Raw genomic sequence first — 14104 nt, 5'->3', positions numbered from 1 at the left:
GTAACCAACAAAGAAAATGTCCTCCAATAGATAAACCTTCCCTTAACTTTTACAATAACAGACTAATACAATATTTGTCCTTTTGTGACTGATTTATTTCACTCAGCATAATGTCCTCCAAGTTCATCCATGTTATGCGGTGTTTTGCAGATTCTACACTATTCTTTAGCATTGCATAGTATTCTATTGTGTGTATGTACCATAGTTTGGTTATCCATTCCTCAGTTGATGGACATCTAGGTGCGGGTGACCTTTCTAACTATCAGTCTTCCCCTCTGCAGAATGTTAGCAAATAGAATGTAGCCCTTGTTAGCTGCATGGGGTTGGCCTCTCACTCACAGAGGTAGGAAACCCCAACTTGTCCTGCGCCATCCCCATGTTCGGTTGTAGATCAGACCATTGTGATTTGCAGGGCTTTCACTGGCTGATTTCTGTAAGCAGATCACCAGGCCTTTATTCCTAGTCCATCTTAACCTGGGGGCTCTGCTGAAACCTGTTCAGCATCATAGCAACACAGCAGCCTCCACTGACTGATGGGTGGGAGCTACACATGGGGTGCACTAGCCAGGAATCACACCCAGGTCTGTTCCACAGAAGGTGAGAATTGTACCACTGAGTGACCACTGCCCCCAACATGTGTGGGGTTGAATCAAATAATTCCTTACCTACTGTTAATATCTGGGTGCACTCCTTCTGGTCATTTTTCTTTTCCTATGCACATGTTTCTACGTATATAACCTGTTTCATTGTGTATATACAGTGTTGGGTTCTGAATGTTTTTCATTCACTATTATATTGTGAACATTTTCCTACATTATTAAAATGTCTTTCAAACCAGTGTTTCATGGCTGCTTGATACTTTGTCCTGTGGCTTCACCATAATTATTTCACTCTGGTAACTAGTGTTTTTGCAAAACTCACTTGAAATGGATGCACCATCTTCAATGAGCTAGATTCTTCATTTATAAGGACTGTTGCAGAAAATCCAATCAGGATAAGAGAAGCAGTTTTCACCTAAAGATTTTTCTTTTTTCCAAGTAGGCATCATTCCCAGTGTAAAAGAGGTCAGAGTCGTCCATGTATAGCTAACTCTTGCATGAATCAGACCGTTTTTTTTTCCCCCCACTATTTCTTGGTGCTCATATATATGAGGGATTTTATGCACTTCAGAGCAATTAAGGATTCACTTTTCATGTTTAGGTCCCTTATTCTCAGAATCACAAATCAGTTTCCTCTGAAAATATGATTTGACAATATTTTCATCTTCATGGGCAGTTTAAAAATTCAGGCCAAGCTGACCAGCCATGGGGAGGGGTGGAGGCCTTGGAGAGAGGCTTCTGTGGCCCCACTGGGGGGCAAGTCCTCCACACTCAGTATCTGCTGTGCAGGCCACTTTGCCCAGCATAACTGGCTTAAAATTTGGAGCTTGGAATCTCTAGTCCTGGCTTTGTTGCTGGCTGTGTGACTTTTGGAAAATGTACTGACCTCACTGTGCCTCATTTTTCATGCCTGCAGAAATGCAGATGCCATTTTTGCTGTGGCTGAAACTTTGCCGGGAGAGAGAACCAAATGGAGATCATCTCCCGAGCACTTGGTACCGTATGTGGTTGTCATTAGCTGCTGTGGAGTCAGTCCATGACTCACGGTGACCTCACACACAACGGAACGAAATGCTGCCTGGCCCTGTGCCACCCCTTGATTGGTTTGGGATCGAGCTGCTGTGATCCATAGGTTTTCATTGGCTGATTTTTTGAATATCCTCGGGTCTTTCTTCCTAGTCTATCTTAAGTCTAAAAGCTCCATTGAAACCTGTTCAACATCATAGGAACACACAAGCCTCCACTGACAGACAGGTGGTGGCTGAGCATGAGGTGTATTGGCTGGGAATCAAACCCAGGTCTCCCACATGGAAGGTGAGAATTCTACCACTGAACCACTAATGTCCATGCTGTATAAATTCTTAATAATGATAAAAGTATTAATAATAAACACTGCTGCATAAAATTTCATAGTCCCCTTTTAAAATACTGTTTTGCTTCATTTTACATATTTTTTCACTTTTTAAGATGATTTCAAATTTACAGAAAAAAAAAATGTAAGAATAGTACAAACAACTCCTATATACCTTTTAACCAAGGAGCTCTGGGGGTGTGGTGGTTAAGGTATTTGGCTGCTAACCAAAAGGTCAGTGGTTCAAACCCACTAGTTGCTTTGCAGAAGATAGATGGGGATACCCGCTCTGTAAAGATTGACAGCCTTAGAAACCCAATGGGGGTCGCTATGACTCAGACTCAACCCAAAGGCAACAGTTTGGTTTTGTTTACCTTTTAACCAGATTCATCAGTACTTGACACTTGCTACATTTTATCATTCTTTTTATATATACATGAGGGTCTGGGGGCGGGGGAGGTGCATATGGTTAAATGCCCTTAGCTGTTAACCAAAAGGTTGGAGGTTGGGAGCCACCCAGAGGTGTCCTGGAAGAAAGGCCTGGTGATCTACTTGTAAAAAATCAGCCACTGAAAACCCTGTGGGGCACAGTTCTTCTCTGACACGCATGGTGCTACCATGAGTCAGAATCAACTCAATAGCAACTATTTTTTTGATACATATGAATTACATTTTTTCCGAATCATTTCAGAGTAGGTTGCAAATACCACGCCCATTTATCTCTCATTATTTTAGGGTGTGTTTCCTAAGAATGAGAACAGTCTCTTCCATACTTACCTTGGTACAGTAATTAAAACTCTAGTCCATATTGTAATTCTTTTGTAGCCCCACCTCCACACAGGATCCAGTCCAATGTAACACTGCATTTAGATATCATGCACAGCTACATTCTAATTTCTGTTTTGAACTAATGCTTATTTCTCTGATTGTGAAAGTTTACACGTGCTCAGGGTAAAACATTGACAAGGTAAGGAGTAAAACTTGCAGTTACCTTCTGAGGTTTTACTAGAACGGCTGTGACGTGACCATGTTCACAATAGTCATTATGTCATCTTTAAAATGGTCAGAAAAGCGTGTCCTCCGAAAACTGTCCCTTTTGTTTGTGTTGTGTACATACTGGGCCATGCTTTTCACCTGCAGAGAGGGTGGGGAATGTCAACGTGAAAACTGGTGAACCGCTTGTATGATGTGGACGATGGCACAGACTTAAGGAAAAGCTCATTCCCCAAGGCCTTTCTAATGCGGAGTTGTCCCAGGGGCTGCCCGAATGGGCTCCAGGGTGGAGCATGCTCCTGACACATGGATGGTTACCATGGTGGCCTTGAAAGAAGAGGTGGGGAGGGTGTTCTCTCCTTGACCCCAATTCATGGGACTTGCTTCTTGCTGCCAACAAAGCTAGGGAGCCTAATGCATTAGCTCCAGTGTCAGCAGACACCCCTTCTCTCTGCATCCGGGAAGGCAGACCTCGCCAGCTCCATACCCACCGGGGCATCCCTATATCATAGCTCAGAACACGAGACCGAGGACGGTCTGTTTATGGTACTGTGGCTCATGTGGACTGAAGCCCTTTCTGTCCTTAAAGCTACAGTAAGGAGAAGAAGGGATGCATGTCCCTCCTGTCTTGAGTGCCAAGTTGAGCAACCATTTTGTCCAGAAAACAAAATTCCATAGTTTACAACAGAGTTATTTTCTCCTTTTAGAAATTTTAGCTCTATGCTGGGTTGGGCAGGATTTTGTTGGCTACCTTGAAGGCTAAAGACTATTCAGAACATTGCTTTTGGGGGAGATTCTGTTTTGAGTTCTGTTATGGATTGAATTGTATTCTTCCAAATATATGTTGGAATCCTAACCCTTAGACCTATGGATATAACATAACATAATGTAATCAATCACTCGCCATAATGAAATCTAATGCTATGTTAATGAGGCCATACCTGAGTAGGGTGATCCTGAATCTAATCACTTCTGAGTTATGAAAAGGCCAGGTTAGACACAGAGAAGCAAGCACATGCAGGGGGTGACACAGGTCATGGGAGGATCCTCTCCAAGCCAAGGATCCAAGGAACTCTAGGCTGGTGACAAGGAAGGAATCAACATGGCTGAGGCTCTGGTTTAGACTTCTAGCCTCCAGAACTGTGGGAAAATAAATTTCTGTTCTTTAAAGTCACTCACCTGTGGTATTTCTATTATAGTGCCCCAAACCCACTGTCACTGGGTCAATTCCGACTCACAGTGACCCCACAGGATTGTGGGGAGAATTGCCCTACAGGGTTTCCAAAGGCTGTAAATCTTTATGGAAGCAGACTGCCATATCTTGTCCCTGCAGAGCAGTTGATGGGTTCGAACGGCTGACCTTTCGGTTAGCAGCTGAGAGCTTAACCTCTATTTTAGTTGCTGTTGCTAGAGGATGTTAAGTTGGTTCCAGCTCATAGCAACCCTATGTACAAGAGAACAAAACACTGCCCATTTCTGCACCATCCTGAAATTGTTGTCATGTTTGTGACCATTATTGTAGCATCGTGTTAACACATCTTATTGAGAATCTTCCTCTTTTTTGCAGACTCTCTACATTAGCAAGCATGTTGTCCTTTTCCAGGGACTGGTCCCTCCTCATACCATGTCCAAAGTACATGAGGCAAAATCTTGCCATTCTCACTCCAAAGGACATTGTGTCTGTACTTCTTCTAAGACAGATTTGTTTTTTCTTCTGGCCGTCCATGGTACATTTAAGATTCTTTGCAAACACCATAATTAAAAGACATCCATTCTTCTTGTTTTCCTTATTCACTTTCCAGCTTTCACATTCCTATGAGGTGATTAAAAATACCACAGCGTGAGTCGGGTATACCTTAGTCCTCTAGGAGACATCTTTGCTCTTTAACACTTTAAAAGAGTCCTTTTGCAGTAGATTTGCCTGATGCAATATGTTGTCTTAATTCTTGACTGCTGCTTCCAAATGCGTTGACTGTGGATCCAGTAAAATTAAACTCTCATCAACTTCAACCTTTTCTCATTTATCATGATGTTGCTTGTGATGATTAAGTTTGTGTGTCAACTTGGCTGGGCCTGGTTGAGTGGCTGGGCAGCTGAATGTAGTTATTCCCCATGGTGAGATTGCTAATTAACTCCATGGTGGAATCTACTAGAGCAGCTGAGTAGCTGCTTTGGGTGTGTGGTCTACTTCCTGTATATAACAAACAGCTTTGGTCTCTAGCTTATGGCACATTTGAACCCTGCATGTAGCCAAGTTGTTGTTCAGCAGCCTGCCATGCTCTATGGATCTTGGGACTTTTAATGGACTTGAATTAATGGCCTGCCATGTGGTTTGGCAACATTAGGACTGTGCCTTTTTACTTGTCAACCTTGGGCTTGTTAGTCTCAGTAGCCAGCAGCTGAGTGAAGAAAACCCTCTAGCTTCAGCGGGCCAGGAGAAGGAGACAGAGCTGAAGCCCAGGGCTGAGAGGTTTTCACCCAGCCCCTAGAGTATGGCACTTTGACTTCTAGCCTCCTGAACTGTAAGAGAATAAACTTCTGTTTCTTCAAGCCATCCCATTTGTGGTATATTCTTGTCAGAGAGGCACTAGGTAACCAGAACACTGCTTATTGGCCCAGCTGTGAGAATCTTTGTTTTTTCTTTATGTTGAGGCTATAGTCTTTGATCATCATCAGTTAAGTGCTGCAAGTCTTTTTTTAAGTCATTTTATTTTTTTTTCAAGTCATTTTTAGCAAGCAAGGTTTTGTCATCTGCATATCGCAGATTGTTAATGAATCTTCCTCCAATCCTGATGCTGCATTCTTCTTCATATAGTCCAGCATCTCAGATTATTTGCTCAGCAAATAGATTAAATAAATATGGTGAAAGGACAAATCCTGATACACACCTTTCCTGATTTAAAACCATGGAGCATCCCCTTGTACTGTTCAAACAACAGCCTCTTGGTCTATGTACAGGTTCCTCATAAGCACAATTAAGTGTTCTGGAATTCCCATTCTTTGCAATGTTATCCATAATTTTTATGATCCACATAGTCAAATGCCTTTGTACAGTCAATAAAACAAAATACTGGTAAATACCTTTCTGTTATTCTCTGCTTTCAGCCAAGATAATCTGACATCAGTAATGATATCTCTTATTCCAAGCTGTCTTGTGAATCTGGCTTGAATTTCTGATAGTTTCTCATCAATGTACTGGTACCACCATTTTTTAAAATTATCTTCAGTAAAATTTTACTTGTGTGTGGTATTAATGATATCGTTCGATAATTTATGCATCCTGTTGGATCACCTTTCTTTGGCATGACCAGAAATAGGATCTCTTCCAGTAAGTGGGCCACATTTCTTGGCATAGATGACTGAGCACTTCTACTGCTGCATCCGTTTGTTGAAACATCTCAACTGGTTCTCCATCAGTTCCTGGAGCTTTATCACCAATGCCCTCAGTGCAGCTTGTACTTCTTCCTTCAATATCATTGGTTCTTGATCATATGCTACCTCCTGAAATGGCTGAATACTAACCAATTTTTTTTGGTACAGTGATTCTGTGTATTCCTTCCATCTTCTTTTCATTTCAGTTTTTTTGCCACAGAATCCTTCCATACTGCAACTCAAGGGTTGAATTTTTTCTTCAGTTCTTTAAGCTTGAGAAATGCCAAGCGTGTTCTTCCCTTTTGGCTTTCTGTCTCCATGTCTTTGCACATTTCATCATAATGCTTTAATATGTCCTGTCGAGCTGCCCTTTGAAATCTTTTGTTTAGCTCTTTTACTTCTACATTCCTTCCATTCACTTTAGCTACTCTCCATTCAACAGCAAGTTTCAGAGTCTCTTCTGACATCCATTTTAGTCTTTTCTTTCTTTCCTGTCTTTTCAGTAATCTTTTTTCTTCATTTATGATGTCCTTGATGTCATCCCACAACTGGTCTGGTCTTTTGTTCCTTAGTGTTCAATGTGTCAAATCTATCCTTGATAGATGTATCTATCTACCCTTGTGTCAAATCCAAGCTATGGTAAATTCAGGTGGGACATACCCAAGGTCATACTTCGACTTTTGTGGACTTGTTTTAATTTTCTTCAGCTTCAACTTGAACTTGCCTATAAGCAATTTTGATGGTCTCTTCCACAGTTGGCTCCTTGACTTGTTATGACTGATGATATTGAGCTTTTCCATAGACTCCTTCAATGTTGTTGTTGTTATGTGCCATCGAGTTGGCCCCGACTCATAGCAGCCCCTCCTGGGGTTTCCAAGGAGGTAACACTACAGAAGTAGGATTGCCCAACATTCCTTCTGAGGAGTGGCTGGTTTGATAGACTCTTTCAATAGATATAGTCCATTTGATTCCTGTATATTCCATTCATGAGGTCCATGTATATTAAAAAACACCTCACTGCCGTGGAATTGGATCCGACTCATAGTTACCCCTCCTTGGGTTTCCAAGGTGGTATTGCTATGGAAGTAGATTGCCCAACCTTCCTTCTGAGGAGCAGCTGGTGGGTTTGAACCACCAGCCTTCTGGTTAGCAGTAAAATGCCTTAGGCACTACGCCCATTTTATGTTGTTGAAAAAAGGTATTTGCAATGAACAAGTCATTGGTTTTGCAAAATGCTATCATGCAATCTCCAGTATTATTTCTATCACCAAGGCCATATTTTCCAACTATGATTCTTCTTCTTTGTTTCCAATTTTTGCGTTCCAATCACCAGTAATTATCAATGCATCTTGACTGCACGTTTGATGAATATCAGACTGCAGAAGTTGGTAAAAATCTTCAATTTCTTCATCCTTGGCATTAGTGTTGGTATGTAAATTTGAATAATAGTTGTATTAACTGGTCTTCCTTGTAGGCATATTGATATTATCCTATCACTAAAAAAATGCTGTAGAATAGATCTTGAAATGTTCTTTTTAATGATGAACATAACACCGTTCCTCTTTGTGGTGATTAAGTTTGTGTGTCAACTTGGTTGGGCCTGGTTGAGTGGCTGGGCAGCTCAATGTAGCTATTCCCCATAGTGAGATTGGTAATTAACTCCATGGTAGACTCTACTGGAACAGCTGAGTAGCTGCTTTGGGTATGTGGTCTGCTTTTCGTATATAAGAAACAGCTTTGGGAGTGGTCTCTAGCTTATGGCGTGCTTGAACCTTGCATGTAGCCGTGTCGTTGTTCAGCAGCCTGCCACGCTCTGCCAACCTTGGGACTTTCAATGAACTTGAATTAATGGCCTGCTGTGTGGTTTGGTAACATCTGGACTATGCCATTTTATTTGTCAACCTTGGGCTTGTTAGCCTCAGCAGCCAGTAGCTGCCTGAGTGAAGAGATGCCTCTAGCTGCAGTGGGCCAGAAGGAAGACACACAGCTGAAGCTCAAGGTCAAGGGGCTTTCACACAGTCCTTAGAGCCTGCCACTTTGAACTTGGACTTCCAGCCTTCCGAACTATTAGAGAATAAGCTCTTGTTTGTTCAAGCCATCCCATTTGTGGTATATTCCTGTCAGAGTGGTACTACATGACCAGAACACTCTTTAATTAGTCATTCCTGCCATAGTAGACCATATGACTGTCTGATTCAAAACAGCCAATACCAGTCCATTTCAGCTTGTTAATGCCCAGGGTATCAATGTTTATGTGTTCCATTTCATTTTTGACCAGTTTAAATTTTCCTAGATTCATACTTCATACATCCATGTTCTGATTATAATGGATGTTTGCACTTGTTTCTCTCATTTGTGTCGTGCCCCATTGTTTTGGTTACCTAGTGCTGCTCTGACACTGGAACATACCATAAATGGGATGGCTTGAACAAACAGAAGTTTATTCTCTCACAGTTTGGAGGCTTTATTCTGAGGTCAAAATGCCAGGCTCTAGGTACTGGGTAAAAGCCCCTCAACCTTGGGCTTCAGCTCTGCCTCCTGCTCCTAGTCCACTGAAGCTGGAGCCTTTTCTTCATTCAGACAGCTGCTGGCTGCTGAGACTGACAAGCCCAAGTTGACAAATAAAATGACACAGCCTTGATGTTACCAAACCATATGGCAGACCATTAATTCAAGTCCACTGAAAGTCCCAAGGTTGGCAGAGCATAGCAGCCTGCTGAACAATGACACGGCTACATGCAGGGTTCAAGTGTGCCATAAACTAGAATCCCTTCCCCAAGGCTTCTCCTTATATACAGGAAGCAGACCACATCTCTCATGCACCTACTCAGCTGCTCATAGTAGATTCCACCATGGAGTTGATTAGCAATCTCATCATGGGGAATACTACTTCCAGCTGCCCAGCCACTCAACTAGGCCCAGCCAAGTTGACACACAACTTAACTACCACACCTAACAGCAAATGAAGGTCCCAAAGATTTTACTCCATCCCCATCAAGGTCAACTCTAGTTTTAGGAGGCAGCTCTTCTCCAGTCATATTTTGAGTGTCTTCCAACCTGAGGGACTCACCTTTCAGCACTTTAACAGATAGTGTTCTGATACTGTTCATAAAGTTTTCTTTGACCAATTTTTTCAGAAGTAGATCACTGGCCCTTTCTTCCTAGTCTGTCTCAGTCTGGAGACTCCAATGAAAGCTTTCCACCATGGATGGCCCTGCTGGTATTTGAGATACAGTGGCATAGCTTCCAGCATCTCAGCAACATGCTAGCCACCACAGTACAACAAACTGACAGACAAGTAGTGGTCTCTTACATTATTATAGCAAATTAAGACAAGTTCTATAAAAGTTAATTGTAGTGTTTTTTTTTTTTTTTTTCTTTTTTTAAATAAAAATTTGAGTCTCAGTTGGGACTGCTTCTTATATTAGGACTAATGCAGTACCAACTCATGCCTCACCAAAACCAGAGACCAAACCTATAGCCATTGAGTCGATTCCAACTCAGTGACCCTTTAAGACAGAGTAGGACTGTCCCAAAAGGTTTCCAAGCCTGTCATCTTTACAGATCCGAGTCTTTTTCCCATGGAGCAGCTGCTGGGTTTGAATTGCTGACCTTTCAGTTAGTAGCCAAGTACTTAACCACTGTACACCAGAGCTCCTCTCATGCCTAACACACTATTTTAAATGAAGAATGTACTTGTATTCTGGATTGCTACTTGGGTCCAGAACATTGTGGGTCAACACAACCCACTTTGGTACAGTCTGGGGTGAAGTCTTGTTTGTGTTGGAAGTTGCTTAGAGCTTTTAGGAGCTGTCAGTGGGAACAACTGGGAGTTTTTTGTGGTTGGGTGTCTACCCTTGGAGGCCATTTTCATGAGCATGTCCAAGCTGGTGAGAGCATCGGCACATGAAGAGATGGTTCTGTGTGCCACCACATGGACAATCTTGTGCTGAGTGAAAACAGCCAGTTACAAAAGGATAAGTATTGTATGAAACCACTTATAAGAAATAAGCAAATATATACAAACCAAAGATAATTCACAGTTCTCAGGGGCTGGAGGGAGTGGAAAGGAGGGGTTTTTGTTTCGGGGGCATAAAGTTTATGTGAATGGTGGTATGATATTTTAGAAAAGGATCACGATAATGATGGTACAACATGGAACATGTAATTAGTGCCACTGAATTGTAAATGCAGAAGTTGTGCTAGTGAATATTTTGGTGTCCATTTTTTTTTCCCCACAATAAAAAAAGAAGAAAGAAAAAGAAATAGCTCTGGATATGGAACCACCCACATTTGCCTGAAGGTAACCTTGAGTTCAGGGCTGAAGAGGGGACAAAGACAGCTGTGTGGAAGACTGCCTTCCACTTACAAGAGCAATGTGGGAAGAACTTTTACACGCTCACAGCAGATTTCTGTTTGTGAGAATGTAGGACTGGCAATTTCCATAAGCAATGAGACAGAGGAAAAACAAAGAGAAGGTAAACCAAGAAAGACGGGCTGTATGCTTCCTGTTTGAAGATAATGCTGTGACCAGCCCTCAGAAGACCCAATAACATACAATCCTGACAGCCAGGTTAAGACCCAGGATTTCTCCTCATTTCAGAGTTCCACTTGGACCAGGACTCATGGACATGTCAGTATCCCACAGAGCCTCACACATTTGATGAGCGGACCTGAACCAGTGGTGAGAACTGAACTCCATATTTTTCTGACTTTGCTCTCCCTTTGCTCCTAACAAAGAACCTGGGAAAACAAGGGCCCTTTGTCCAGGCCATCCCAATCCCGAGCCTCTGTTGGCTTTTGGAACACACTGCTATCTTCGGCTCCTGCTTGCTGAGTTGGCCATCCTACAGCCAAATAAATAATTCCCACAATAGTGTACTTCCAACAAATGGCCTCTTTCCAGACTGGCAACAACTTGCCAGCTACTGTGTTCTCTGGGTCCCCAGAGAAAAACACCCAGTAAAAGATGAGTGAATGCTTGGCCCATTATTTGGGAGGTGGGAGAGAGGGGCACTAGACAGGAAAATATTTCCCTCATATATTAGCCTTTGTGGCTCATTCTAAGAAAGAACCTGGGAAAACTCCTTCCATGTAAAATTTGGATAAGTAAACCAGGTCACCTATTGAGCTCTGGTCCCTGAAGTCTGGCTCAGCAGTTTGAAGACGCACAGGGGCTTATTCATTAGCAAATGTGAGATTCACTCAGGGACTACATTCCTCAGCTCTCAAGCCAAAGTGGTAGCTCATTAACACTTGGCCATGAACACAACAGAAGGGTGTGAAACAACCCAGGTTGTTGGTCAAGTCTGGGGGCTGTGGTTTCTCTCTCTTCAAGTTTCTTGGGGAAAAAGCTGTTTTGGTTTTTAAATAGCTTCCTGGGTATCAGTGAGGCAGATACATATGAACAATGTATGGGGGGTTCAGGCCTGCTTGACATCAATTGCCTTGTGAGGGTCTGGCTGGTACTTTCTACTAGCTATCGCCTACCCCTCAGATGGAATTCTTGTCTTCTCTGTCCAGCTTGGCACCCTGGGAAACTGAACTATGAACAGTATCACCAGACCCCTTGCCCTCTGGCTTCTGGTTGGGGTTGGCCAACGGGCGGCACCAGCAGGGATTAGTGGGCAAAGAATAGACAGGTCGGAGTGTTGTCCACCCTCATGGCCCTCATCACCTGCCTGTTATGGATGAAATTGTCCCCAAAATGTGCTGTAAATGGTAACCTACTTGGGAATGGGCTTTCTTTGTTATGCTAATGAAACCATATGCGCACAGAGTACTTCTTAAGTCAATCGCTTTTGAGATATAAGAGATTAAACAAACAAGAGCGCAAACAGAGATGGGGAAGAGAGATGTCAGGCCACATGCAGGTCACCAAGGAGCCAAGGAATAAGGACCTTCCATCACAAGCAACAAAGACAGAAAGCCTTTTGCTAAAGCTGGTGCCCTGAATTCAGACTTCCAGCCTCATGAACCATGAGAAAACAAATTTCTGTTTGTTAAAGCCAATCATTTGTGGTATTTCTGTTATAGCAGCACTAGCAAACTAAGACAGGGGCGTGGAGGGTGGAGAATCTGAAAAAAGCTTTTAGGTTGAAAAGCCCTTAGCGGCAAGCTTGTAGTCACTTCTTGGTCACTGCCAGTCACCCAGAGAGAGCAAGTAGTTGAACCTGTAGGCTCGGGACCATAGTTGCAGGGGACATCAAGCTTAATTGACATAACATACTACACAAAACATTGTTCCACCTCCTACTGTGGCAAGTAGCGACTGGGATCTTAAAAGCTTGCAAGCATCCATCTAGATGCAACAAGGGGTCTCTCTTTGTCCAGAGCAAAGAAGAATGAAGAAAACCAAAGATGCATGGAAACAATTAGTCCAAGTGACTGGTACACCATGCGATCTGTGACCTATATGACTATGAGACCAGAAGAACTAGATGGTGTCCGGCTACCACTGTCAACCACTCAGAGGGGTACCTGGATAGAGAGGGAGAACACTGTGGAACAAAGCTCAAAATCATTTGGAAAAAAAAAAAAAAGGGTTTTGCTGGTTTGATAGAGCCTGGTGGAACCAATGAGACTATGGCCCCTAGCTGCCCTTCAGGTCTGGAATTGAACTCACTCCTGTGGCTTCCAACCAAACAAAAGACAGGCATATGCGTTGAACATTTACCTGAGGTAGATATACTCCTTGCGGAGAACAATCATGGGAGAAAGAAGGGCTGTTTATGCACAGGGAGACAGTTCAGGGGGCAGGAGTGCATGGAGGGATGGACACAGGGAAAAGGTAACTATCAGGAGGAAGTGGGAGGGGAGCTGTTGCATTGGGGTAAATTGTAGTCAATGTCATGAGACAAAATATGTGAACTGCTGTATGGAAAGTGAATTTGCTCTGTAAAGTTTCACCAAAATCACAATAAAAAAAATTAATAAATAAAAAAAATAAAGGTGCCAAATACTAAAAAACAAAAAGAGAAAAGCCCTTAGCATCCCCAAAGATCTACGAGGGGGACAATATGGTCAAATGAGGCAGATGGTGGCATGAGGTGAGGCTGAAGATGGAGGTAAGCAACAGACCCATACAAGGGCCTTTTAGGTCATGGTGAAAATTTGTGTTTTATTCCCAGTCCACTGGAAATCATTAACTTTTTCTTTCTCTCTTTTTTTTTTTTTTCCTAATTTTATTGAGGTAAAATATATATAACAAGAAATTTGCCATTTTAACCATTTTTAAGTGTATAGTTCAGTGACATTAATTACATTCACCATATTGTGCCACCATCACCATTTCACTATCTCTGAAAATTTTCCATCACCCCAAGCAGAAACTCAGCACCTGCTGAAGAGTTTTTTTGTTTTGTTTTGTTTTTTGGAATTCATTTTATTTGTTGTTGTTACTGAGAATATAGGCAGCAGAGAACATACACCAATTCAGCTGTTTCTACACATCCAATGCAGTGACATTGACTACATTTTTGAGTTGTGCAACCATTCTCACCCTCCTTTTCTGAATTATTCCTGCCTATTAATATAAACTCACTGCCCCCTAAGGTTCCTGTCTAATCTTTCCAGTTGCTGTTGTCAATTTGATCCCATACAGAGAGAACTTGAAAGACCACGACACTCAAAGCAGACATTCTTTTCTAGTTAAGCTAAGCTATTGTTTGGTTTTAAGAGGACTTCAGGGGAGATTTTTGTTTGAAGGCTTAAAGATTATCTCAGTGCCTGTTATATGCTAGGCTTTATATGATATTCCGGGAGCTCTGGTAGCATAGTGGCTAAAAGC

At 42.3% G+C, this 14104-nt stretch overlaps 1 protein-coding gene across 1 annotated transcript in view; it reads right to left on the bottom strand.

The window, feature by feature from the left end:
• Window positions 1–14104, bottom strand: part of DOCK8 (dedicator of cytokinesis 8) — a 193688-nt gene that overhangs the window by 98486 nt on the left and 81098 nt on the right. Inside the window, 2 exon segments of the mRNA XM_042782993.1 lie at window positions 853–890; window positions 2963–3084. Of these exon segments, the coding sequence (XP_042638927.1) occupies window positions 853–890; window positions 2963–3084 (160 nt within the window).

The sequence above is a fragment of the Orycteropus afer genome, unplaced genomic scaffold (genome assembly GCF_000298275.1).
Source record: "Orycteropus afer afer isolate SDZICR_OR568_19922 unplaced genomic scaffold, OryAfe1.0 scaffold00569, whole genome shotgun sequence".
NCBI lineage: Eukaryota > Metazoa > Chordata > Mammalia > Tubulidentata > Orycteropodidae > Orycteropus > Orycteropus afer.
The sequence above is the reverse complement of the archived record's forward strand: the minus strand, read 5'-3'. Positions and strand labels throughout refer to the sequence as shown.